This window comes from Aptenodytes patagonicus, chromosome 3, assembly GCF_965638725.1.
Source record: "Aptenodytes patagonicus chromosome 3, bAptPat1.pri.cur, whole genome shotgun sequence".
NCBI lineage: Eukaryota > Metazoa > Chordata > Aves > Sphenisciformes > Spheniscidae > Aptenodytes > Aptenodytes patagonicus.
In genome coordinates this window covers 4431257-4454862 of record NC_134951.1, presented here as the reverse complement: position 1 = coordinate 4454862, position 23606 = coordinate 4431257, and the positions used below count along the sequence as shown (strand labels likewise).

Sequence of the window (23606 nt, the reverse complement as noted above, 5' to 3'; positions counted from 1 at the left end):
CAAATATTAGGGAGGTTTTTCAGTAGTGTCACCCTTATTTAAAATGCTATTACACAAAATATCTGTCTGCTGTTCCATCCCTTGCCTCCAGAGGACCGTTTGTTCATGGCAATGAACCCCATGCAGCGCTACAGGCTTGGGGAGGAGTGGCTGGAAAGCTGCCTGTCGGAAAAGGACCTGGGGGTGCTGGTCGACAGCCGGCTGAACATGAGCCGGCAGTGTGCCCAGGCGGCCAAGAAGGCCAATGGCATCCTGGCCTGTATCAGAAATAGTGTGGCCAGCAGGAGTAGGGAAGTGATCGTGCCCCTGTACTCGGCACTGGTGAGGCTGCACCTCGAATACTGTGTTCAGTTTTGGGCCCCTCACTCCAAGAAGGACGTCGAGGTGCTGGAGCGTGTCCAGAGAAGGGCAACGAGGCTGGTGAGGGGTCTGGAGAACAAGTCTGCTGAGGAGCGGCTGAGGGAACTGGGGTTGTTTAGCCTGGAGAAAAGGAGGCTGAGGGGAGACCTCATCGCTCTCTACAACCACCTGAAAGGAGGTTGTAGCGAGGTGGGTGTCGGTCTCTTCTCCCACGTAACTAGTGATAGGACGAGAGGAAACGGCCTCAAGTTGCGCCAGGGGAGGTTTAGATTGGATGTAAGGAAAAATGTCTTTACTGAAAGAGTGGTTAAACATTGGACCAGGCTGCCCAGGGAAGTGGTTGAGTCCCCATCCCTGGAGGTATTTAAAAGACGAGTAGATGAGGCACTTAGGGACATGGTTCAGTGGGCATGGTGGTGTTGGGTCGATGGTTGGACTCGATGATCTTAGAGGTCTTTTCCAACCTCAATGATTCTATGATTCTATGAAGGCTCCAGGCATCTGGAAGTCATTGTATGCAGGCACAGCTAGCACACTGGGACCAACAAAAGGCTGAGCCCTAGCAGTTTGCCAAAGGGCAGGTGTTTTAGTGTGCTCCAAAGAGGAGCTAGGTTGAACGACAGTGATAGTTGGTGGCCTAGCTAACTACAGACTGCTCCTCAGTCGTACGGTATCATCATCCCTTAGCCTCCTTCACGTGCACTGAACCGAATTCTAGCCATAAGGCATAATCAATGCACAGGAGATCAAGGGATTTTGATGCAGCTGTGGAGCGTATAGTATAGAAATTCAGAGTCTAGATTAGCTGCAAAAGCTGTTAGCAGCAGTTGCACTGCCAAAGTAGATCCACCAAAAGGAGGATAACCAGTATTTAGATATTGTTCTATAGTTGTAAGTGAATTTGCAAGGCATGTACTACATTATAGTTAACAGATAAAGTTTTGACCCAAGTATAGATCATCTGAATCAATAACGAATGGATACACAGTCATAAATTTCAAACAGTACACAAAAAGTATTTAATCAAGCTAAAGACTTTAATGATTACGTAGTTATCTTGAGTAACCAGGGAGAAATGATGAGATTAACATCTGTATGAACAAATCTGCCCTCCATCTTATTTTTGACTTGACAGCTGATTGAAGGTATCAGGGTCCCAGTGCAGAGTCCAGCCTCTTGGTGTAAGGACCACACCGTGACTGGCAGGCATGCAGTGTGTGTTCAAAGCTCCTTGGCAGAGGCCATGTAGCCTAAAGTTTCTGAAAACCAAACAATATCTGTAAACTGATCCATATTTTCTAGACACAAATGTCAGGAGTGATCTCACCAAACTTTAGATGTCGTAAAGGTAAACATCAAAGTCCAAGCTATTTTCACTGCTCTTCCTTTATAGTTAATGGAGAGAAATTGTTCTAAAGGTTTTTAACTGAAGTACAAACATTTACAATAAGAGTGCTAGAATAAATGCAAAAGTAACAGTAAGGAAATGCAAGAAACCCAGAAACGTTGCATTAGGAGATGATGTGCTACAGCGTCTCCTGCAAGCTGTAGAGCCATAAGCGCTCAAACTGCAGAACAGTAAAAAGGGGAATTGTGTCTCTAACAAAGCCAACACTTCCCCTTCAGAGGGGTTTTTACATACGTGGGCACCTCTCCAAGCCACCTAGCAAGCCATTAGGATTCAAAACCATGTCAGTTTGGCAATGTATTTGACTGGGCACTGTTCTGTGCACATTCAGCAACTGCTTCTGAGAAAATAATGGCCAAATCGCTATGTTGCACATCCATAACTTTTGGAAATGTGTTTGCTAGTCTCTTTCTCTTTCCTTCATTGTACCTTTTTTCTGGTTTGTGTCACTGTCAAGGGTCTGATGTTATCCAAAATGTTCCTGGTTTTCCCTTGCGTGAGGTCCCCTCAGAAGTGAAATTTCTCAGATGCCTCCAGGCCCTCTGAAGGAAGCATCTGGAGATATCTTGGCGTTTTCTACACTGCTAGGCCATGATGGCAGGGAAAAAGAGATAGAAAGCACGAATTCTGTCTCTGATATCTCAGTCAAAAATACCATAATTCCTTCAAAAAGCAGCCTGGAAACTACCAGAATATGTATCTGCCGGACACAAGTACCTATGAAATCATCACATAGAGAAGCCAGGTTACATCCCTGACAAAGATACCATGGTCACTGTAGGAGTGTTCCAGGAATATGGCCATTGAGAAGCAGGGGATAAAATGACCTCCCTTTTCCCTGGCGGTGCAGCGGGGTGCAAGTGGAGAAATGTCTAGATGTAAAAGCCACCATCCCACCTGTGCATTACTGCCCGTGGTGCGAGAAGTTCTACGAAATATCCCCTCCTTCCCTACAAAAAACACCCAAGGTTCAACCATACGAATGCCATCGTAACCGATTTTATTAAAGGGGGGGAAAGAAATAATTTCCATAGTGTTGCCTCATTCATATTTATGTTTTTGCAGACGCTGATGTTTGCTTCACTGAAAAGGAAGATTTTGAGAGTTTTTTGTTGCAGCAGTAACTGGTGCCACCAGGAGTGATGGGATCAGGGTGATTCAGAGGCCATTCGGTAGAAGCAGAAAGGATTTCCAAAAGAAGAATCCAGAAAGCCTTCATCTCCTCCACCCCCTGCATGGTGAAGAAGAGAGAGTTTCAGGTTACCCACCAGTAGGTTTTCTGCAGTGACGTTGTTTTTATTTCATGGCACCAGAGCAGAGGCTGCCATGGGATGCGAACGCCTGCTGAGGACCCTCTATGCCAGCAGGTTTGGCATTGGAGAAGTGAGATAGGATGGTGTCAGGAGCTGTGCCTCTAAGATGTTGCTCTGGAGAAAAGATAAGGAAGATATCAGTCATTGCCACGGTGATCCCTGCACTTCCACATACCTTCTACAGCAAGAAAATCCATTATGACATGTTCCAACCCAGTAGTACGGCCGACGACATATCCCTGGGAAGCAGCGTCCATTTGGGGCTACACAAAAATCGAATGGCCCAGGAACAAAGGGCTGACCTGCACAGTGGAAAGAGAATAGTCATTTACCATGAAAGTGAGCAAAAGTGGATACTCTCTCTCCCTCCCCCTCTAATTCCTTGCTCTACCCCCCTCACACCTTACCTGCAGCCCCTTGGAGCATCATGAAGAGGACAACCAGGAGCTGGTAAAGGATCCTCATGGTCACAGCTGAGATGTGAATTCCTTACCTGTAATAAGCAGAGACCACAAGACCGAAAGACACTGAATGGAGGGTCCCCTCCTGACTGGGAGATGAGGAACTGCTTAAAACATGCCCTGAGCGACCAAAGCCAAAATCTTATAAAATACAATGGACTTGAATGGAGAACAGAGTGAAAACTGCATCCCTGGAGATATTCAAAATTTCATCAAATATACCTCTAAGCAACCTGACCTAATTAGCCTCGCTTTGAGCATGGATTCAGACCAGAAACTCCTGGAGTCCCTTCCAACCTAAGTTATTCTGAGATTCTATTGTGGGTTTGTTTTTTAATATTGGTCTTCTTGCATTGAAAAATGATATTCCAGATCTGTTCAACACCACAGGTTACTCTGGAACCAACACAGACCCACGAATTATTTGTCTTCAACCTAGTGTAGTTCACAAAGTGTTCAGAGACCGAGCCAACCATCATCCTCAGGAAAGTCTAAAAAAGACATCTGTACCTCTTGAACATCAGTTAAGGTGACAACTCATTCAAAATGTTACTGGAATTCAGGCAAGATGTGCAGCTCAAAATGCAACTCTGAACTGCTGTGCTGGCTAGATGCCTGTTTCTGTAGGAAGCTAGACATTTCTTAACCGACAAGCCCTCTGTCTCTGATGCTTCAAGGGAAGGTTTCTGGGCCTCTGTTCACTCCTCTTGGCGGTCAGCAAACACGGTTTCCTCCTGCAAGCCCTGCAAGCAACCCATGGTTCTGTAGGACACGTACAGACCGGACACACTCACTGGAGTAATGAGAAGGAAGGGGTGAATGAAAGCAGAATACTCGTTAGACTTGAGATTCATGAAAGGAAAAGAAGTGTATAAAGGCAAAGAGGTGAGGGTGCTTGTCCAGAACCAGGCAGAGAGTTACCAGCGGAGGAGGTGGAGGATCACTGCTGCTGTCCGTCTCTTTTCTCCAGCGGGTGCCCCAGACCTTGCCCCCAAACATGCCTCTTTATATAAAGGTTTGGGGATGCTGGCAGGGCAGTCACGGGCCAATGAAAAAAGCCTTTTCCAGCCAAATTTGTCCTGTACTTCGGTGTCTTCCAATGAGAAAGGAGGGTCCGTTTTGAGACTGCTTTCACCGCAAAGCCCCTGACCTTTTGCAGTCCATCTTAGACCGTCCAAGTTTGTGTAAGATACGTTAGACCACAGGGTTACATAAAATAACCGTGAACACACAATGACTGCTCCTTTTGGTCCCGCAGGATCCTTATTCTGCCTTTGGTACGCAGCTCCGTTGTCTAATTTGCAGCTGTAGCATGGTCATTATTTCCCTTCATAACAGTTTGTCCTTTATATCTAACCTTCTGGTTGTCTTTTCTCCATGTCAGTAAAAGAATAAATATTGCTTATTTTTCAGCTTATTAATTACAAAGTTTAGTGCATAATGAAACCATGAGGTATGAAATTATAACATGAATACAATCTTTCATATAAAATTTTATAATAGATCAGATTTCCATTTCTACTACTTCCTCTCTGGCTTACTCTTGGTTTTTTCCTGTTGTTTCAGTCTCCTTCCTCATACCAACTTTTACTCAATCTTTCTCAGGCTGCCCAGCCTCTGGCAGGATAACCAGCACACCTGCCAACCTCATACATATTTCTGAAATTATCTATAAAAGATAAGCAGTTTATTAAGAAGAAATTTCATTTCTAATCCTTCCAGTTTTGAACGGCAGTCGGAAGTCACACATTCTCTCTATATACGTGTGCATGTATATACATGTATATACATATTATACGTGGATCAGTATACATACAGGTATTCAAACACTAAATATTTACTTCAGAGGTTGTCAAGATTTTACAGTTCCTGGGCCATGAGCACGTTTGCTGTTACTCAGCCAAAGTCCTTTCTGGGACACAGAAGCAGCATTTCCTATTTCTGAAGCGCTTCTGCGCTAAATCTAAACCGTATGAATAATTCCATCCTCTGTCAGGACACCTTTATTGACAGTTTATTCCATAGAATCCAGCAAATGGCACTGGCCAGGGTAGGGAGGATGGGTAGCACATGTGAGAAGCCCGGTTAGGAAGCGCTGCTGAGGTTCTGTCTCCCCTTCCATGGCAGTGACCGAGGCAGCTGGCCACATGTTTTTAAACCCCTGACAGTCCAAGTCAGCCATGGCACGGAAGAGAAATTTTCTGCATTTTTTTTTTCACAGGGAACACATTAAAAAAAAAAATCACTGGATCTCCAACACTGATTTCATTGGAGCACAGAGTCAAATGAGGAGATTTTTGGCATGGAGAAAATGTAGACCTCCCTGTTGCCTGCATCTACTGGTGAGCAAACCTTTCCTCCAGGTTTACCTTTAGTCTGGCAATTTTATGTGGTTTTCTTGTTATTATAAACCCCACACAGTCCCTTTCTGCGACAGGAAGAAATATTCTTTCTTTCTACCTTTCCTTATCCCCATCCTGACAAGATGCCTGGTCGCTCTTCCTTTGGGACCTTCCCACCCTCCCGTGCTACCCCATCTCCTCCAGATGTGTCTCTACTTACAGAATCATAGAATCATTAAGGTTGGAAAAGACCTCTAAGATCATCGAGTCCAACCATTGACCCAACACCACCATGCCCACTAAACCATGTCCCTAATGCCACATCTACATGTCTTTTAAATACCTCCAGGGATGGGGACTCAACCACTGCCCTGGGCAGCCTGGTCCAATCTTTAACCACTCTTTCAGTAAAGACATTTTCCCTCATGTCCAATCTAAACCTCCCCTGGCGCAACTTGAGGCCATTTCCTCTCGCCCTATCGCTAGTTACTTGAATTATCCCACTCTCTGCTCCAGAAGTTTTACCCCCCCAAAAATATCAACAAATAATTATCCATGAGCCAACAATTTGAAGTCAAGCCACGCCTTGCAGTAGCAGATTTGTTAACCCATGACATGGGGAGTTCATTTCTGTACTTGGAGGACGGTGGGAAGACCCAGATGCACACAGCTACTGTCAGCTTGGCCGCCTGACACTTCGCTGTCCTGTGTCCCACCAGGCAGGAGGTCTGGATCTGTGGTGCCCTCGGCTGGAGGTTGCTGCCTCGCAGCTGGGCTGTGCAACGCTTGTGCATCTGGTGTTATAAAGGGGAGAGGTGGGAGGAAGCTGTGGATGCACAGCTGTAGCCAGAGGTTTGACAGCACATGAGACAGGCCATCGGTGGCATCCTGGCTGTGCGGTGCCTCATATTTGCATAAATCCCCATTTGTCTTTTTTTTTTTCCCCTGGGCATCTTTAAGTGTGCAAAGAGAGGATTAACAGAGAGGTTAATTTATTACAGCTCTTCAACCCAGTTTGCTCAGTTCCTCAGCATCTCGGACCCCGTTGTGCAGCTGGGCTGGAGCAAAGCTGAGCACCAGGTCACGGACAGCTGAAAGCTGGGCTGCAGTAGAACGTTACAGAAGGGTTTACGGAGAGACAGATGTAAAAGCTGTAGGAAAATAACACTGAATTATTTCTTTCTTTCTTCCCTGTCTCACAGTGCTTAGTTTTACACCACATAATTTGCTATTCTTTTTTGAATAACAAACTATATCCTTCAAAGGATGCTCCCTGCTGAGTTTTGAAGCATGACCAGAAGGAGCAGCACTCCCCATCTCTCTCCTGGAGAATTTATTCAGTTTCATTCCAGTTTTTTTTTCCCTATTGACCATTGCACAGCTGTGTCTATACTATTCCCCTTGGAAAAATGTGTGGCTTGAAAAAAAGCAACATGGTCTTGCAGGGAAATTACACAGGCTGGAAGGGTAATTTTCTGGATAGGGCTGGTGCTGGAGATGGGAGCTGAGTGGCACCAGGTTTCATGGACATTAATTGCACTGGTGATGTTAGGCTGGAGCAGGAGTGCCCAGGGACTGCCTGGTTATGGCTTCTTTATGTGAAAGATAAAACCAGGATCGCCTTAAAAGATGCTGTGACGATTCCCGATTCAGTCAACCCAGTACCGCAGCAGCCCAAAACTTGCATGAGCCGTTGCTGCTCTTAAATTGGGCCATATGTGTAAAAACACTTTAAATCACCTTGGACGAAAGGAAGAGGAGGAACCTGCAACTTCTATGATGTCTTAGAGTCCTGCATTTTCCCTTTACAACAACTGTGTCCATGAGACGATGTCCCACTGTAATAAAAATAGATGTGTAACAGAACAGATGTCGCTGACGGTGTCTCCAACTTCCCCTGGTCAGAGGAAGTCCCTAACTGGGAGGACCAGAAACCTTGCTGCCCAGGAGGGATGCCACACACGGGTGAGGAAGGGGACTGGAACAGGCTGTTTCTCTCTGCGGGACTCTATGTGGATGATTTGACGAAATCTCAGTGCTGGGAATATCTTCCTCAAGACCAGCTATCAGCTTTATAGCTGCTTGAGTGCCCTGAATGGAAAGGCAGCTCAGATGTACACCTTCAACTTAATTAAACTTATGTTTTGTTCCCAGCTGGGTAAACTCTCCATGTGGCATAAAGCCTGGCTTTGCCACACAGTCGGTGAAGCACAGATAAATATTACTGCTGCTCTGTAGACGTAAAGCTGAATTTCTGCTCTCTGGTTCCCTGAGCAGCACATTTGCCCTCATATTTCAGGGGCTTTGGAAGCAGCTGGCAAGCCCTCTGTTTGCTTGTGTCTTCTCTGAGCTCGGGGGTCTCTGCGGGTGGGAGAGGTACAGCCCAGCCACAGTGCCCGGAGGGAGCAGGGGGCAGCTCGCTCTGCACCGCTACACAAAACACCGGGCAGCAGCTGTGATTTCCAGGCAGGTTTTGGCCAAGTCAGGTCTGGGCAGGTTTCCACGGGGCTGGCCAAGGCCACTGAACGGACAGCATGGCTGTTCCCTGGCTGGATTTCACGCCGTTTTCTGCAAATCGTGGACGTGCCGCGAGGACAAGCGTTGGGCAATTGTACCAAAGGTCTGCCATCCCTTCATGTCATTTGCACAGAGGGCACTGGAGGAAGAGGGTGGCAGAGAGAAGGTGAAGGATCTTTGTGGCTTCAAGTTGGCTGAGGACATCCCATCACGAGGGGTAAGCTGCGGTATGATGGAGGCGATATATAGACACACAGGGTTTAATCCAGTTGCCTTCACACCAGCATCTAGAGCAATTTGCGGTGCTCTGGACTGTCTGAGATCTCCATCTGGGGCTGGTGGACAAGGGTCAGGAGAGAGGAGACCAAGCCTTGCTGGAGGAGCTGGGGAGGCCAGGTGGGACACAGGGGCATCTCAGGTGGCACTTGGCTAGGTGGGAGCAAAAGAGCTGAGACCTGGATATTCACAGAGGACAGGAGTCTGTGGCATGCTGAGTGATAAAAAGCCAGCTGGGATTTAGAAAGTCCTTCCACATGTTCATACTAACAATATTTTATATATCAATATATATATAAAGGGAGGTGGATATAGGCTAGATATAAGGAAGAAATTTTTTATGCTGAGGGTGGTGAGACACTGGCCCAGGTTGCCCAGAGAGGTGGTGGATGCCCCATCCCTGGAAACATTCCAGGTCAGGTTGGACGGGGCTCTGAGCAACCTGCTCTAGTTGCAGATGTCCCTGCCCACGGCAGGGGGGTTGGGCTAGATGACCTTTAGAGGTCCCTTCCAACCCAAACTATTCTATGATTCTACGATTCTATATATTTACGCCACCTGGACGCTCACAAGTCTATGGGGCCAGATGGGATCCACCCGAGAGTGCTGAGGGAGCTGGCGGAGGTGCTCGCCAAGCCGCTCTCCATCATTTATCCGCAGTCCTGGTTAATGGGGGAGGTCCCGGACGACTGGAGGCTTGCCAACGTGATGCCCATCTACAAGAAGGGCCGGAAGGAGGATCCGGGGAACTACAGGCCTGTCAGCCTGACCTCGGTGCTGGGGAAGGTTATGGAGTGGTTCATCTTGAGGGTGCTCACAAGGCATGAGCGGGACAACCAGGGGATCAGGCCCAGCCAGCACGGGTTCATGAGAGGCAGGTCCTGCTTGACCAACCTGATCTCCTTCTATGACCAGGTGACCCGCCTAGTGGATGAGGGAAAGGCTGTGGATGTGGTCTACCTGGACTTCAGTAAGGCCTTTGACACTGTCTCCCACAGCATTCTCCTAGAGAAGCTGGCGGCTCACGGCTTAGACAGGTGTACTCTTTGCTGGGTCAAAAACTGGCCGGACGGCCGGGCCCAGAGAGTTGTGGTGAATGGAGTCAAATCCAGCTGGCGGCCGGTCACGAGCGGTGTTCCCCAGGGCTCAGTACTGGGGCCGGTCTTGTTTAATATCTTTATCGATGATCTGGATGAGGGGATCGAGTGCACCCTCAGTCAGTTTGCAGACGACACCAAGTTGGGCGGGAGTGTTGATCTGCTCGAGGGTAGGAAGGCTCTGCAGAGGGACCTGGACAAGCTGGATAAATGGGCCCAGGCCAATTGTGTGAGGTTCAACAAGGCCAAGTGCCGGGTCCTGCACTTCGGCCACAACAACCCCATGCAGCGCTACAGGCTTGGGGAAGAGTGGCTGGAAAGCTGCCTGTCGGAAAAGGACCTGGGGGTGCTGGTCGACAGCCGGCTGAACATGAGCCGGCAGTGTGCCCAGGCGGCCAAGAAGGCCAAGGGCATCCTGGCCTGTAGCAGAAATAGTGTGGCCAGCAGGAGCAGGGAAGTGATCGTGCCCCTGTACTCGGCCCTGGTGAGGCCACACCTCGAACCCTGTGTTCAGTTTTGGGCCCCTCACTACAAGAAGGACGTCGAGGTGCTGGAGCGTGTCCAGAGAAGGGCAACGAGGCTGGTGAGGGGTCTGGAGAACAAGTCTGCTGAGGAGCGGCTGAGGGAACTGGGGTTGTTGAGCCTGGAGAAAAGGAGGCTGAGGGGAGACCTCATCGCTCTCTACAACCACCTGAAAGGAGGTTGTAGCGAGGTGGGGGTCGGTCTCTTCTCCCAAGGAACAAGCGATGGGACGAGAGGAAACGGCCTCAAGTTGCGCCAGGGGAGGTTTAGATTGGACATGAGGAAAAATTTCTTTACTGAAAGAGTGGTGAAACATTGGAAGAGGCTGCCCAGGGAAGTGGTGGAGTCCCCATCCCTGGAGGTATTTAAAAGACGTGTAGATGAGGCGCTTAGGGACATGGTTTAGTGGGCATGGTGGTGTTGGGTGGACGGTTGGACTCGATGATCTTAGAGGTCTTTTCCAACCTCAATGATTCTATGATTCTATGATTCTATATATGCTAGTGTGGATTTGCTAGGATGACTGTGGAGAAATGGGAGAGTAAGAAATGCCATCATTACAGAATATGTGTAACTTTAAATAAACAATTACTTAAATTAATATCCTAACTATTCCTGAGTAAATCACAGATTAGAATATCTGGATTATTCTTTTCTATTCGCATGTTCTTCAGCTAAAATAAAATATAAAGCAGTTTAGAAAATTCAGCCTTTATTTATCTTAAATTATTTTTATATTATGAATATATACATATATATACACAGGCATACAAATATATATATATATGTGTGCTTGCATATGTTTTCTGTATAAAAGAAAACATGATTTTTAGGGCTCCACACAGTATCCTTTGCAGTACTGCAGAGAAAGGAAACTGAATAAGACATTCAGCTGTCAAAATGCTTTCAGTATAGAATATTAATGGATATGCAATATTCATTCTTTTATTACACGTGTTTAATTGCCAAGAAACAGGTTAGGGAAACGTATCATTTTTGTGAGCTTGAGTAGCCAAAACAATATTTAGAGTCAATAATAGTATACTGTAATTAAAATAACAGATAGTCTAATTACCATATTTAAGAAGTTTAAAGTAAGCTTACCATCAAGTACAACAACAGATATAATTAATTAGTTGAAGATCTTGATTCAAGACTACCCCAGTCTTGATTCATATTTGAGCTTTGGTCTGTTTTGTACCACTTCGGGCGGGTGGCACAGGCACAAAGTGGGAAACAGGAGGAAAGAGTCATTTTATCCTATTTCAGGGTCCTTTTCAGGAGGTGACTGTCAGACCCCAAAAGCTCAGTTCAGAGCTCTGTGCCTCTAGGAACACATTTATGGATTTAATATTCACAGGGTTTATTTCTGCCTCTTTACATTTCATCATTTGATTGTTTAAGTAATTTTTTTTAAAAAAGAAGAAAACCCAAACCCAAACAATAGAAACAAATGCTCCTGCCTACTGTAAAGCACATACACATGTTCCATTGATTAAATCATACAGGAATAGGATTTAAAATAGCTGTCTCCTTCTGGGCGGTTAAAGCACCTGTTCGGATTTTTCCTATCATATCACTTGGGCGCAAGTAAACAGGATTTCGGGCTCCTGTGACACAGAGGCTGATGATTTCTAAAGGAAGCAAATGTGTCCCATGTCCCCAGGCCCTCATCGTCGGCTGTCTCCAGCTGCCGAGGCAAAAGCAATCCCAGACTCCTTCTCCTTGGACCTGCCTCTGTTACCTGTGAGGTTCAATATGATTTTCAGAGCAAGGACTGGCTTCTTGACTATTGCAGGTGTCCACAGCAGATCGCAAAACGCTGAGGGCTTTGAGGTTGGACTGTCAGAAAACATAATTCACTAACATATCAGCGCTGGGAATCAGAAGACATCAGTATAATTAAGAAGAAAATCCGTAAAACCCTGCTGTCAGAATAATTTATGTACTCTTGACTGAAGAAGGCTGCTGGAGAGAAATTTCAGTATTAGCTCTTCATTGCCCTCTTCTGGGAGGCAGGTGACCTGGGTAGACGGATGCTGTTTGGATGGCTGTTTGGAGTACAAGGATGTTGGGCTTTTTCCTAGACTCTTAGTAGTGTGACAATCAAAACACAACAGCTTTTTCTGGGGTCACCTGGGTGCCTTCAGGGTCCAGGAGATAACAGTGCTGCTGTCCATCACTCTTTCTGGTCCAAACCCTCTGGGAGCACAGGGGAGCAGTTTGACCAAACCATGTCAAACATGTTAAACGTTGGACCAGGCTGCCCAGGGAAGTGGTTGAGTCCCCATCCCTGGAAGTATTTAAAAGACATGTAGATGAGGCGCTTAGGGACGTGATTTAGTGGGTGGTGGTGTTGGGTCGACGGTTGGACTCGATGATCTTAGAGGTCTTTTCCAACCTTAATGATTCTATGATTCTATGTTTTGTGGAGGTTGTTTCCTTTGGCCACAGGTGGGTGCGTGGAAGTGGGTGCCTCCCTGAAACTTTAATCATTCAAACAATAGTTATTTCCTCTGCAATGAGTAGAATACAGATGTGGTAAATGCATGAAAATGAAAATATTCTTGGTGCACAGGTAAGCGTGCTCTTCTGTGTGATTGCGCTGCTGCAAAAGGATTGCTCGAACCAGGCTGGGTGCTCAACTCCTCTCTGCTCTCAAGACGTTGTCTACAGCCCACAAGACCTATCAGGAGCTTTTAAAGTCTTGTGCAAAAACTGAGCTTCCCTAATGTAGCTGTTTAGGTGCTGTGGTAGGTACCTCCAGGCTTCAGAGAGGACCTTTCTGCAGTCAGCACCAGGCACCATGGCCGTGGGACAGCCCTGGAGAATTAGGTCCCCGCTGGAGCCAAACCAGCAGTTTTCGGTGTATTTCCCAGGGTGCTTTTTTCACAGCCCGTGGTGGATCAATGCGTTGTACACAAACGGGGGTGGTGTAAGGTGCTTTTCAAAAGAGCCAGCTCGTGTGCCAGAGAAAGGGGAGGGAGTTCACGAACGGTCACCATTTCTCATCAGCTGCTGGGAAGTGAGATTTCAGCTGCTGGGAATCACTGTGAGGAGCCCATGTCCTTGGCCAGTTGGTCTGTGGCAGCTCTGTCATCAACAGGAATATATAAAGACAGCTGTTTTGGGGCAAGACATGACTCTGTGAAGCTCCCCACTGAGAGGAACCAGGTAGGACAAACTGGCCACCGTGCCGCCTCTCCACCTGCTACCTCCTGATGTCTGAAGTCCTCTAGGGTGAGCTGAAGGTGTAGTTTCCACACCAGTCTCAATTGATAAGGGTAAAAATACATATCTTTTTGATAATATTCTTCGCTTCTCTAGAAAGAAATTCATCATTCCAAGACACATAATTTTGCAGCTTAATTAAATCCTCATAAACAACTGAAATGTACAATGTTTGATATTTCAGTAATGCATTTGGCTGATTCTTATAGTCGATAACGGTGATTCTGAATGGTTATAGTAGTTTGTATTATTTTCAAAAGCTAATTGGAATCTGCAGCAAGAAATAATGGTGGAGAGATACTTTGAAGCTTTCAGCTGACACACATTATAGAGGTAGAAGGCTCCTTAGATTTTTCCGTAAAGACGTTTTCAGGGAATTACTACTGGCTTGTAAGCTACAAAAATGACTATTATTCGAATAATTAAAGTTTCTGAGTGTTTATTATCCAGAGAAATTAGAATGGCTTCAGTCATTACCGACACATATCTGAAGCAAAATATGCGATAATTAAATAAAACGGACATTTTAGTCATCAAGCAACTTGCTACAAACATGAAACACCACACCATATGGGCTGCCATGAAGAAAGTTAACTCCATCCCAGCCAGACTCGGTATGGTTGCTCAGATAAAAATGGATAAAACTCTAAAGGGAAGTATCGAAGATTTTGTGCATGTAGCAGCCTTACCGATAAGTTATAAAAGGGGCTTTTATAAGAAAATCTTGCTTATTTTGTAAGACTTGGATAAAAGTTAGAGGAAATTAATTACATTTCTGACTTTTTTTTAAAGTTCTAACATCCAGGGTGTATGGGATTCAAATATAAGAGTCTTCACTGGAGCTAGTATAGGGTACCTTTGCAGTTGATGGAAAGAAAATCACAATATTCATCTCATTCTTTTTCATTTTATAGGCATAAATACCTTTTTGTGATCTTATGCAATGTGCTTTAAAAGATATCTTTCCTCAAAAACTGGTATTTCACTAGATTTATTCTAGAACATTTACTCTATTGCATAAATGACAATTTTTATCAACAAACTGCAGCCTATATGTCATAAATAGTGTTTGGATCGGGTAATCACAAATGCAGGACAAATGCACGACCTTTTTGTTTTTTCTTAGTGGCTGTTGTATTTGGTGGCACTGAATTCGGACATGAAGATCTTTTCCCTTTTCTTTGCTGTTCTCCTCTTAATGCTCCAAGGCACTTTAGGTAAGAGTTACATAAAATCAAAGGAAATGCAGAGGGAAGATTGTGAGTATGGAGTACCTAAAATAGAAATAGAAATAAAATGGGTTTCAGTCCCATTTTGCCCAAGGCCAGCTAGCGCTGCCAGCATGTTGGGCAGACTTTAGCAGTGAACAGACACCAGCTGGGTCCATTGGATGCACTGAACCCTCCCGCTTTAGAAAATAAGGGAATTTAGTGGCACGAATGTGGCCAGCCTGCAGGCAGACTAGAATATTGCTGTCATCCTATAACCCTAACTTGTTCTTAGTCTTCTTTGGGAAGAAAAATCAAGACTCTGGGTTTTTTTTTTTTTGTGTAGGTTTCATGCGTGCACCTAATAACGATGTGCAATGCAAACAGGCTGGGGGTACCTGTTCCACCGACCACTGTCCTCTACCCAATACGAGGTCCTTTGGACGCTGCCAGCGAGGGGTCCCTTGCTGTCGGACTGTGGTGAGTTATGGATTTGATGAATCATAGAATCATAGAATCATTAAGGTTGGAAAAGACCTCTAAGATCATCGAGTCCAACCGTCAACCCAACACCACCATGTCCACTAAACCATGTCCCTAAACATCTCATCTACACGTCTTTTAAATACCTCCAGGGATGGGGACTCAACCCCTTCCCTGGGCAGCCTGGTCCAATGTTTAACCACTCTTTCAGGAAAGACATTTTTCCTCATGTCCAATCTAAACCTCCCCTGGTGCAACTTGAGGCCGTTTCCTCTCGTCCTATCGCTTGTTCCTTGGGAGAAGAGACCGACCCCCACCTCGCTACAACCTCCTTTCAGGGAGTTGTAGAGAGCGATGAGGTCTCCCCTCAGCCTCCTTTTCTCCAGGCTAAACAACCCCAGTTCCCTCAGCCGCTCCTCAGCAGACTTGTTCTCCAGACCCCTCACCAGCCTCGTTGCCCTTCTCTGGACACGCTCCAGCACCTCGACGTCCTTCTTGTAGTGAGGGGCCCAAAACTGAACACAGTATTCGAGGTGCAGCCTCACCAGTGCCGAGTACAGGGGCACGATCACTTCCCTGCTCCTGCTGGCCACACGATTTCTGATACAGGCCAGGATGCCATTGGCCTTCTTGGCCGCCTGGGCACACTGCCGGCTCATGTTCAGCCGGCTGTCGACCAGCACCCCCAGGTCCTTTTCCGACAGGCAGCTTTCCAGCCACTCTTCCCCAAGCCTGTAGCGCTGCATGGGGTTGTTGTAGCTGAAGATCAGGTGTTTCTTGGGAGAATGGGTTCATTACTCACTTTCACACATCCAGTCTGCCTTTTAGATGTGAAACTCCTCTAGTACAAGACAAGGAGGGAGCAGAGGCTCTGTACACTCAGAAATAGGATTTCCTGAGGATTTCCTCACTAGTTCCCCGTGTACCATTAATGATGTAGCTTGAGTGCCTCGTGGGAGAGATCGCAGTCAAATCTCTTTGGCAGAGATAAGTAATTAGCTAGAAATGAACTCTTTTCTCTGCTCTTCCCTTTAGCTGGTTCAAACTGCTCATGATGAGTAATACTGGCTTCAAAGGGGACGTCTCTCAGTGTGTCTGGAGACCTGGGACATTTGGGTCAGGTTCATAGGAAACCTGCACGTTCCACATTGCAAAGTCTGCCAGGTCTCACAGTCAGAAGAACAACCTGGAAGTCATGTTGCTCTGCTAGATGTTTTCTCCAGTTCTATAATTCTCCCCTTTTAGACAAAAACAAAAGATAAAATCTTAATTTTTCTTGAATTTCTTACTAGAATCCTAAAGTTCAGCCTATATCTTTACTCCAACTTGAAACTGCAGAAACAAATATCCACAATGATTCTAATATTTCATTTTCTGTTCCTTTGCTGTAAGATGCTGTAGGTAGTCTTATTTCTGGAGGCTCTTAGTTAACCTTTGTTCAATATTAATAGCAGAGATGTTAAAAACCAAGCATGAGCAGCAGATGTATATAGAGAAATTCCTCTCCACACCAGAGATTTTAAGATGAGAAGGAAGCTTCAGGTACAGAGACTTGGCAATCCATTATTAAATAAAATAGAAGGACAATTAATGTTTAAAAATCATCAGCAGCAGGACTATGAATATCCTACTAAGAATTGATGAGTTATCCAGGAATATCAGTTCTTGGTGCTCATTCAATCCCTTCTGTGCTCCTTATTCAAATCTTTTCCTGGTTATAAGTACAAAATCTGAAAGCTTCTTTCCTTTTTTGCAGTACGATTAGTGACTGTTGGCATCTCAGACTGGCTAAGCAGAGCTTCTGGCAATTTAGGACATGCATCATCCCATCAGAAAATCTGGAATTTTGAGCTGAAAATACACGCACATGCACACACCAAACATGAACAACTCAAAGAAAACAAAGTCCTCCACAGACAAACTTAATGACCTGAAGAAACTCCAAAGCAATTCTAGAACCACCCAGAAAAGAGCAATATTTCTCATTTTTCTAAAATGTTTTTCTCTGCAGCCACCAACATCTATCCCAGAGAGCAGATCACCAACGTGCAGAAGCCTGTCCTCACAAGACAATGCAGAGCAGGTTCTTCCTTTGTCCCTCAGAACAGATATTCGTTATTTTCTCTTCCTTTTAGAGTTAGCAATAATGTGATTAGCACTAGAAGACAAAGTCTCCAGGAGACACTGAATGCTCAGCTGGTGTTTTTGTATTTCATAGTCTACATATCTCCATAAAGTTTAATAAACTTGCTCCAGAGGACCTTGTGTCTGATCCTTACACCTGTGAGTAATTGTCTTGGTGTGTGTTTTTGCTGGAAGAGCTGGCTCTCATCTCACCCGGGGTCAGTGTGACACGTGCCTTGTGGTAAACTTCTCAAAGAAGAGGAGAAGAAACCGAACCCACGTACTGACAGGACTATGGCCTGCTCCTACTCATTATTAGGTTGACCAGTAACAGCCAAGAATAACTCCTGCAAACCCCCTGTGATTAGGCAAGTAGAAAGCTGGCACAAAGTGACCATGTTCAGGGCCCACGGCAGTCCTAAAACCATCCATAGCAGCACGTGACACGGAGAGCATGGATACTTTTAGTCATCCCTTATCTCAAATCCTTCTGGCCTTTGCGTTAGCACTCTGGGATGTTGGGGATGGGGAAGGGAAGCAGGGGATGCATCTATGCCTTGTAACGGCAGGTGCCGAGACTCCAGGCTGATGGACGTGCAGCCCGCTGCCTCCAGACAGCGTAGTGCAGTGATAAATAGTTTTACTAGTTTAGGATCCAGAGACATGATGCGGGTCTAGACTAAATAGAGGCAGCAGGAGCAGAATGACGTGAATGTGGTGAGGCGGTTTCAAGACCTAAAGAAGTTGGCCTTCTGCCGCCCTGGGGTTTCTCTGCGTTGCCATTCCCAGAAGTTCAGGTTGGGCTAGCACATGTAACCCTGTAGAGGAGCGGAGGAGTGAGCCTGTCTCGTGAACCCCAGCCTGGTGCCCTGGACTGGGATGGCAGAGGGAACAGGCTCTAGTGCTTCTTGATTTATTAATAAATATGTTGCCACACAAATGGCTGCAACCCAGACGTTCTGCAGGACGATTTAACAGGACTCAATGACACATGCACTTAAATTAATTTAGTTAAATAAACTACATTTACAGGTTGATTTTTATAAACAATAAGAACAGCAAAAACCATCCTGATATACATGAGCAAATGTCAGCAATGTGGTTTCACAGTGACTTGCTTTTATTAGAATTGAAGCTGCAAATCTCTTTATCGAGGTACAAGAACTCCTCCTCAGATCTTCTTGTGCTCTTAAGGATCTTCGCCCCCATGAGAAAGGCTCCCCAGGCTTGCACCAAGGCTGAGATCCATTGATGTCAAAAATGGGAGATGTCTCAGATGCTCAGAGCTCTTGTCTATGTGGTCAGTGAGGTGTCAGCTTTAGGAACTGGGTGTCCTGCAAAGAAAAATCAGGTGCTTAGCTAGTCCATCTATCTCCATCCAAAAAGGCAATTGTACCTGGCCATCTCAGACTACTGTAGACATAAGGTAACACATAGGGTTAAAGACCACCGGAGATCCTTGTGATCTGGACCGCTGACCTATGTTTCTGGCCATAAGACAACCCAGATAAAATGGAGGATGTGGATGTTACCACTCAGCACACACCACAGCTATTCGGCTGCAGCTGTTGATGACCCAGAATACCTGCCAGGATACAGTTTAAGAATAAAACTAGTTTAGGAATAAAGAGCTGCACTGGAGAAAATGGCTGATCCTCTCACTTTCCTCCATGCCCTCCATGCCTTTTTTCTATGAAACAGGTGACAAGGCTTCTCCCTTTTTTTGCATCCTTCAGCATTATGTTTCGCAGAAATCGAATTAGATTAAATATAAATGCAAATAATAATAATAAAAAATAAATAAAAGAAAGATGTATGGAGTCCAAAAAGGGGTAGATCTGTGACAGCTCCTTTGGTATGAAATGTCACCAGCTGCAGAGCTGGACTGTGGCATATTACAGCATCACTCCACATGGGATATATCCTATAGACGCAGATGCTTTCTCACTGGTGCTGATGAAAAAATGCTTTATTCCTAGAGGGTGGAAAATGTCCTGTGGCACTTTGGTCTAATATCTGGCACTTTGCCCCAGGTAAAGTAACCCAGATGGAGAACCGCATCCCTGGTATGAGTCCTGGCTTGCTTAATGGTTATTCTGTGCTGATAAGCTTTTTTTTTGGTAGTGCGAAGTTCCATGCTGCTGGAGGGGGAGTCCTCAGAGCTATCTCAAGTCAGTTGTGTCCGCCCTGCTTAGTAGAGGCAGAGTTTGAGCATGAGCTGGTTCTGCCCTGGTACCAGACTCATGCTGGAAGAAGTTATTAGTGGTATGTGATATGTTGTTAGCAATATTAGATGTTATTAGTGATACGGAGATTCAAAGGGTGTAGGCTTGAGTGTAAGCTCCAACCTGCATTCGTGTCACAGCTGAGGTATAGTCTCAGTGAGCTTACGGAGAAAACGGCTCCCCTGCTGCAAAGACAACCAGCCCTGGCTCCTTCATCTGCAAACTCCAGGACCCTCCCTGCTCATCACCAAATTCTCCCTGCATTTTTTCAGAGGAAGCAGACTGGCATTTTTGACACCACAAGGCTCTGCCTTGTTACCAACCACAAAACCCAGCAATTAGAGGACTTTTTTGGAGGGTGTAAGGGGCTGGAGACGGTGGCCTGTTGTGTCCCAAAAGGGGGAAAAGCCTGATAAGTCTATTGTTCTTGGTGCAGCAGCATTTCTCTGGAGGACTTCGTCTTACCATTTGCAGCATTTCAGCTTCCCACCACGGCAGGTCCCGATGTCAACCAGAGGAGCAGAGCACGCAACAAACGAGCAGGAGCCCCGGTTTTGCCGGCATGCTAAGGTGTCAGCAGCTTCTTGGCTGTAAGCTGCAAAAAAAACCCGAGGGAAAATTCAGTTCATTTGTCAAGGCAGAGGACCGAAGAGTTGTGGCGTTGGACTAAACGGTGTGGTATGTGGTTTCCTGCCACAGTGCCTCGGTTGTGACTGGGGTAACCTGATCACACCTTCTTAAGGTCTTTACATCCGTATGAAGGGCGAACTAACCAGAAGAGCAGGTTGTAATGCTGGCATGGAGAGACAGTCTGTCCCATTAATAGTGACCCGAAGATAACTGTCTGCTTCCTTAGCATCTCTCCTGGAGACATGTGCTTGTCATTCCAGTTACACACAGAAATACTACGTTATGTGAAAAAGCCATAGGAAACACAAAAAATTATTTTTAAAATTAATCTCACATTACTCAGAAAAAAAAAGGTGATCGTCATATACAGATGTCAGCTAAACTTCTTCAAGCTTTCAGTTCAAGTTTCAGCAAATGTAAAGCACATTTATGACTCATGATCTTTATCTCCTACTTTGAATAGCTACCTCGCAGGAAGCATTGAGCATTGTGAGCATGAGTAGCATGCTCACAGGAAACCTGTGCACGGTGTTACCATGTAAAATGTGGTGAGGCTAACACAGATGGCATAAAACTTCACAAAAGATAAATCTTAATCACAGCCAAGTCAACGGGACTAATGCTTGCCCAACTAAAGTGTTTTATAAGCTAAAGTGTACACGACAAAATAAAGTCAGTGACTGTTGTCACTAGATGAGGTGCTGGAGCGTGTCCAGAGAAGGGCAACGAGGCTGGTGAGGGGTCTGGAGAACAAGTCTTATGAGGAGCGGCTGAGGGAACTGGGGTTGTTCAGCCTGGAGAAAAGGAGGCTGAGGGGAGACCTCATCGCTCTCTACAACTACCTGAAAGGAGGTTGTAGCGAAGTGGGTGTTGGTCTTTTCTCCGAAGTAACAAGCGATAGGACGAGAGGAAATGGCCTCAAGTTGTGCCAGGGGAGGTTTAGATTGGATGTAAGGAAAAATGTCTTTCCTGAAAGAGTGGTGAAACATTGGACCAGGCTGCCCAGGGAAGTGGTGGAGTCCCCATCCCTGGAGGTATTTAAAAGACGTGTAGATGAGGCGCTTAGGGACATGGTTTAGTGGGCATGGTGGTGTTGGGTTGATGGTTGGACTCGATGATCTTAGAGGTCTTTTCCAACCTCAATGATTCTATGATTCTATGATTCTAGTACTGTATACGGTTTAGCTACATGCTGTGCTGGTTTTACCATGCTGGTATGTTCAGAACTGAAGGGCCAAATGCTCAGGCGGTGGCAAAGACTGCAGCTCCGGCAAAAACTGCAGCTCCATCATCATCAGGGGAACTGCCCAGGCTTATCCCAGCTGAAAAGCCAGCCCCAGGTCTGGGTTCAGAGTATTTCCAGGCTAAACATTACTTGTCCCCACTGGGATATTCAGCCTGAGATTCAAATTGTGTTATTTTTGTGTGATTTAAATGGATCTCTTATATCACCTGGAGCCTCGTGTACCTGTGTATTTAAAAGGCAGAAGAGGCCCTTATCAGCCACCCCAACTTCTTGCTAAGCACAAACCCGATCATTTCACCCAGTACTTTGTGTGCCTAGCTCAATCCACACCTGTCATCAAATTGGACTCTCTCCTTAATTTGAAAGGCATGCAAGCTTTATTCTAAATTAGGTCTACCACATTTCAACCAATTTGTGCTAGTGGTTCTCAACTTTTTTCTCTTAATCACATATTATTCAAGGATTGTGTGCTGCTGATTTCACTCAGCTGGTTTTAAAGACACCATTAGACCTTGGTTTCCCTTGTCTCCTAAACTAAAAAGCCCTATAGTGTTATGGGTCTTTTCTATGTGTAAGTCTTTATGAAGAGATATAAAATAACTTGTTGCCCTTTCCCAGAGACTCTACTGAAATTGCACCATCTCAGGGGTCACGGTTTGCTTTGAAATTGAGAATACTTTTTGTAATGCATAAAATCGGAAAAGTCCGAGAAAGCAATCCAGAAGCACACAGTACAGGCTTTGCCTAAAGCTCCTACAGGTGCCTGCTTTTGGCCTAAGTAGTTCTACATTTCTTCATTGAGTAGACCAACATTTGCTCATCTAGGAAAGTGAGTACAAATTTGAGTCCAGTGCAAACCAAAGCAGGGATGGAGATAGATAGCTTAAACTTCCCTGAAGTCCCCCAGAGAGCCTGGAATGATGCATATGCTCCAAACCCACTTAATGCACATGGACAGTATAAAGTTCAGGCAAAGCCCCGCAGTCACAACTACTTTCTTCCAAAAATATACGAGGTCTACTAATCTAGAATACACAGTCAGGAGGTAGGGGTGTGAATGTGAGAAGAGAAAGCTCTCATATTGTAGGGTTATGTCTTAAGTATCAGCCTAAGAATTTCCTGAATACACAGGAGCATCTTTCTTCCATCATGTCATCATGCGACTGGAACACAAGATGCACAGGGCTAGAAAGACACCACCAGTAAGACTATCAAGAACCTGGACTCACTAGCTTAAAGATCAGGACTATGACTGGGAAGGGCACTTCTGATCTGAAAGTCACGGAGTCTGAGAGCACAGAGGTAATCTGAACCTCAGCACTGGGTTCTAACAGACTTCTCTGCACATGCACCCTTTTAGCCTCTATCTCATCTATTTTCTGTCTTACCTGGAGCAGCCTGAAAGAGGAAGAAGAGAACAGCAACAAGGAAGAAAAGGATTCTCATGACTGCCAGCTGGTAGTGGGATGGTCTTTGCAGGTCTGAAGATACGTGAAGACGCTCAGAAGCTGATGTTCGAGGCAGAAGACGGCTAGTCCCTGTACTTATAAAGGCTCTGGGATGGAGCAGTGCAGACAACTAGGGGGGCAGAGGAGTGGTTGTCTGAAGAACAGTGAGTTCATTGCCCTATTACTATGGAGACTGGTGATGTATGAAGATGTTGCAACCTAACACATTTGAAGATGCCTGACCTGAGCAATGACCAAATCACATTAGCTGACCTGAGCAGCCAAATCACTCTGTGCTCACATGTCCTGTGCCAGCTGGTGGGTTGCATCCAGGGAGGACACAGGATTGGAGGAGGAGGGAGGTGGGTTCCTGTGATCTGCAATACTGTAAACCATGCAGATCTGCTGATGCCCCATGGCTCTTGGCCATGGTCTTGTGACAGGCTGTCCTCCCCCCAGCCACCAGGCACAGTGAGCATAGCAAAGGCTGGGCAGCTGGCCTGCAAGGCTGTGTGGAACAAGGAGGCAACAGACCCTCCTCCTTGGGTGCAGGAATGGATCAGAGCTTCAGTCCTTGCTTGGATCAGAGTTGTAGGGCTGCAGCTGAAGAAGGCAGGGTAGGCGTGAAAGGGTTGTGGACATTCCCCCTCCTGGCTACGAAATCTGCAGACATGGGTGCAGCTCCTGCTCCCAGATGTTCTTCTAACACGGTTCA

The 23606-nt window shown here is 45.8% G+C and overlaps 2 protein-coding genes across 3 annotated transcripts; both read right to left on the bottom strand.

Annotated features, from left to right (window-relative positions):
• Positions 1 to 2751: 2751 nt before the first annotated feature.
• LOC143158941 (gallinacin-7-like) lies at positions 2752 to 4510 on the bottom strand. The gene is made up of 4 exons (XM_076335404.1): positions 4464 to 4510; positions 3489 to 3574; positions 3257 to 3383; positions 2752 to 2999 (listed from the first exon to the last, which is right to left on the bottom strand). Exons 2-4 carry the CDS (start codon positions 3544 to 3546, stop codon positions 2984 to 2986), a joined length of 201 nt encoding a protein of 66 aa, XP_076191519.1. The 5' UTR covers positions 3547 to 3574; positions 4464 to 4510; the 3' UTR covers positions 2752 to 2983.
• A 13824-nt stretch (positions 4511 to 18334) lies between these two features.
• LOC143157695 (gallinacin-9) lies at positions 18335 to 22974 on the bottom strand. Of its 2 annotated transcripts, XM_076332592.1 has the most exons (3): positions 22832 to 22968; positions 20033 to 20162; positions 18335 to 18676 (listed from the first exon to the last, which is right to left on the bottom strand). In XM_076332592.1, the coding sequence occupies exons 1-3, from the start codon at positions 22887 to 22889 to the stop codon at positions 18661 to 18663; spliced, it is 204 nt and encodes a 67-aa protein (XP_076188707.1). In that variant the 5' UTR covers positions 22890 to 22968; the 3' UTR covers positions 18335 to 18660. The 2 variants fall into 2 exon arrangements, with proteins under 2 accessions (XP_076188707.1, XP_076188708.1); XM_076332593.1 differs by lacking the exon at positions 18335 to 18676 and having other exon boundaries at positions 20029 to 20162; positions 22832 to 22974.
• Positions 22975 to 23606: the final 632 nt, after the last annotated feature.